Source organism: Drosophila subpulchrella, chromosome 3R (assembly GCF_014743375.2).
Source record: "Drosophila subpulchrella strain 33 F10 #4 breed RU33 chromosome 3R, RU_Dsub_v1.1 Primary Assembly, whole genome shotgun sequence".
Classification (NCBI taxonomy): Eukaryota; Metazoa; Arthropoda; class Insecta; order Diptera; family Drosophilidae; genus Drosophila; species Drosophila subpulchrella.
In genome coordinates this window covers 14,194,084-14,196,819 of record NC_050609.1, presented here as the reverse complement: position 1 = coordinate 14,196,819, position 2,736 = coordinate 14,194,084, and the positions used below count along the sequence as shown (strand labels likewise).

Here is a 2,736-nt window from a genome sequence, read left to right as displayed (position 1 = left end):
TAGTGCAAAATCGTGAAATCAAATTTGTTCACGTTGTTGGCAGTCGATGTCTATTATTCGCTTTATGTTAATCAAAACGGGCCAGCAACTCAGACTCAGCCAGATTTTGCGTTGTCCTAACAAAATAGAAAAAAAAGCAGCTACACTGAAAAAATGTTGTTTCATGAAGGTTGCCCTTTCAAGGGTTGCCATTTATTTAAACTACAACTTGTTAAAACTATTAGATAAATATTTTTCCTTTCGAGCGTAGACCTTTTTTTCCTTCATGGAAATAATAAGCTTTAACTAAAACACATAAATTTCCTTAAGTTTAAAATTGCTTAGATATTTTTTTTAAGTGTACACCCCCTTTTTCCGTCAGTAGGCCACAAATTGTTGGTCTTAGACAGCTTCTTTGGTGTCGGGGCTTTACATAATTTGGTGGATCTGTTGTGGTTGGCTTGTTTCGCGCTTCGCACTCGGAGTCTTATTTCGTGGCTCCGGTCGTGTCTCTGCGGTGTCTTCCTGGTGAGCAATTTGCATTTATTTTATTTGCTGGGGAAAATGACAAAGCCAAAGGCACTACAAGCTATTGAGAAATACGTTGGTGTAGAACAGAAGCAATTCGATGGTGAATACGACGAAGGAAGTGCCCAGACCCACTGCAAAGTTAAGCCACCACATTCGAAGGTCCTTGGTCCGCAAAGGTCTCACCAGAGTCGTACGACTATAGTCCTTGATGGTCATCCGTCCAGCTCTAACCATATCATAAAAACTTCGGATCATCCATTGGTTAATTAGGCCAGCCTGTTCCATCCGCAGGGTGAATTGCTGCAGGGGATCTCTATAAATGGACTCCGGAGCTATTAAAAGTCCACAGGGTGCGGCCCAATTGAAGCATAAGTTCTCTGAGAATCTGAAAACTGGATGGGCAAAGTGCCGCTGCTGAGCATCGATCACAGTCCACTTCAGCGATGTGATGGTATAGGCCCAACTTGTATTAAAATAGTTTCTATTATCATACAGCTCGTATGGATTGTCCGTCAGATGAAAAGCCGCCGCATACTTGGCCCGGAAATCGCCATCCATAAAGTAGAACTCACTGCGCATTCCAAAGATTTTCAAATCCGAGGCCAAGAGGTCATCAAAACTTTCGATTCGTGGGCGGAGCGGTGGTGATATTAGTAAGGAGAGTAGTTGAGCAGAACTGGCGCAGAGCATGACCAAGGTAAATATCCCTGAAGCCATTCTCATTAGTCTCCCACGAAAAGTGATCCCCAAATATTTTATCAAGCGGGGTATAACCAAGAAACACAGAATCGAACCCAAAGTTAGGAAAATCGCTGATCCGGGACTCAGTACGTGTCTAAACAACGTATGGACACTCAAGGGTTTCTCCACGGGCAACATGGTGCACCAACTGGAGTAGAACATGGGGTAGCTATAGTCTCGATACCTGTCCTCGTGCTTGAACGTAGTCATAATAGTGGTCAGACCGAAATCCGAGCTGCCATTCCTGGTAAACTTCAGCATGTATTCCTCAGATGCAACCTTGGCTTTGGGCCAAGTGGGATACAGAACCTGGATGCCGGCTCCTAAGCTCTCCGAAAAATGCTGTATAATATTCCACAAAAATCCAGCTATTCGATAGTCACCTTGGCTATCTCTATAGGGAAAGGAGTTGGGAGGCGATAGATCGGGTTGAACTCGCAGTTGATATCCCTGGACATTCTTTAGCTGGTTGGTAAAAATTCTGGATGGGGATACTCCTGATAAGCGCTGCTTGACAAGCGTGAAATAGGGAAAAGCCTGGTAATTATAGATATTTGTAGTGCGATTCCAACGCTGAAAGTACAGCACCACATTTAGCATGCTGTGTTGCAGGCAAAGTTGCAGGACTTGGGAGGCCAGGAATTGGCTTTGCATAGCCTGCATCTCGATGAGGATTTTTATCGACCGAAATCTGGTCAAGCTGGTGGCCAAGAGCTTTAACTGCCACTCGAAGGAGTTCCTAGATAGACAGGCCATAGCAAAGATCTTGCTGCTGTGTCGGTTGTACAATTCTGGATAAGCCTCCTCGCGATGCCAGATTATCTGTGGATGTTGTGATAAGGTCCTCTGAAGACTTTCCCAACTGCAATTCCGTCCAGTGGGATTTAAATAAAACATTGTGGTCTCCGAGGGTACTAAAAATGGCAGAACTAGGCCATATAGATCGACCAGCTCAGGAGCGGGACTAAAACTAAAGTTGGACAACATGGCCCACACTGAAACCGAAATCAACTGAAGGCCAACACCTTCGACTGGAAGCGTTTGTTGGCTCCCCAATGTTTGCTTTGGCAATCAAATGCTTATCGCACGTAATTATCCGGGGACAATTGCAATACGGGAATCAAAAGTTTGCCCAGCGATAATCAATGTGACTTCAATGCGGAACAGTGAGAGTTCAAGGCAAGCTCCCAGTTTGTTTAAGTTACGATTGCTCGTATCTGGAAATATGTCTCTGCAGCCATGTAAAATCCATAAATTCCTGACCTTTCAACTTGTGGGCAAGGCAACCGCAACGCAGGCGAAAACAAAACAAAATGCAGCGAAACAAAACAAGAAACCAGAGAGAAAATACGACAGGCCGAACCCAGAGGGCCAGCTGCAGCTGTAGAATTTTTAAGCCGAAATATTTTTTGGCTTCACATGAGTACCCTTTCAAAAGGGCACTTGGGGTTTACTGAGCAGTTTAGCTTAAAAAAAAAGAGGATT

At 44.3% G+C, this 2,736-nt stretch overlaps 1 protein-coding gene across 1 annotated transcript; it reads right to left on the bottom strand.

Moving 5' to 3' along the window:
• Positions 1-561: 561 nt before the first annotated feature.
• On the bottom strand, positions 562-2,238 carry LOC119545729. Its single transcript, XM_037851549.1, has one exon. It carries the CDS (start codon positions 2,236-2,238, stop codon positions 562-564), a length of 1,677 nt encoding a protein of 558 aa, XP_037707477.1.
• Positions 2,239-2,736: the final 498 nt, after the last annotated feature.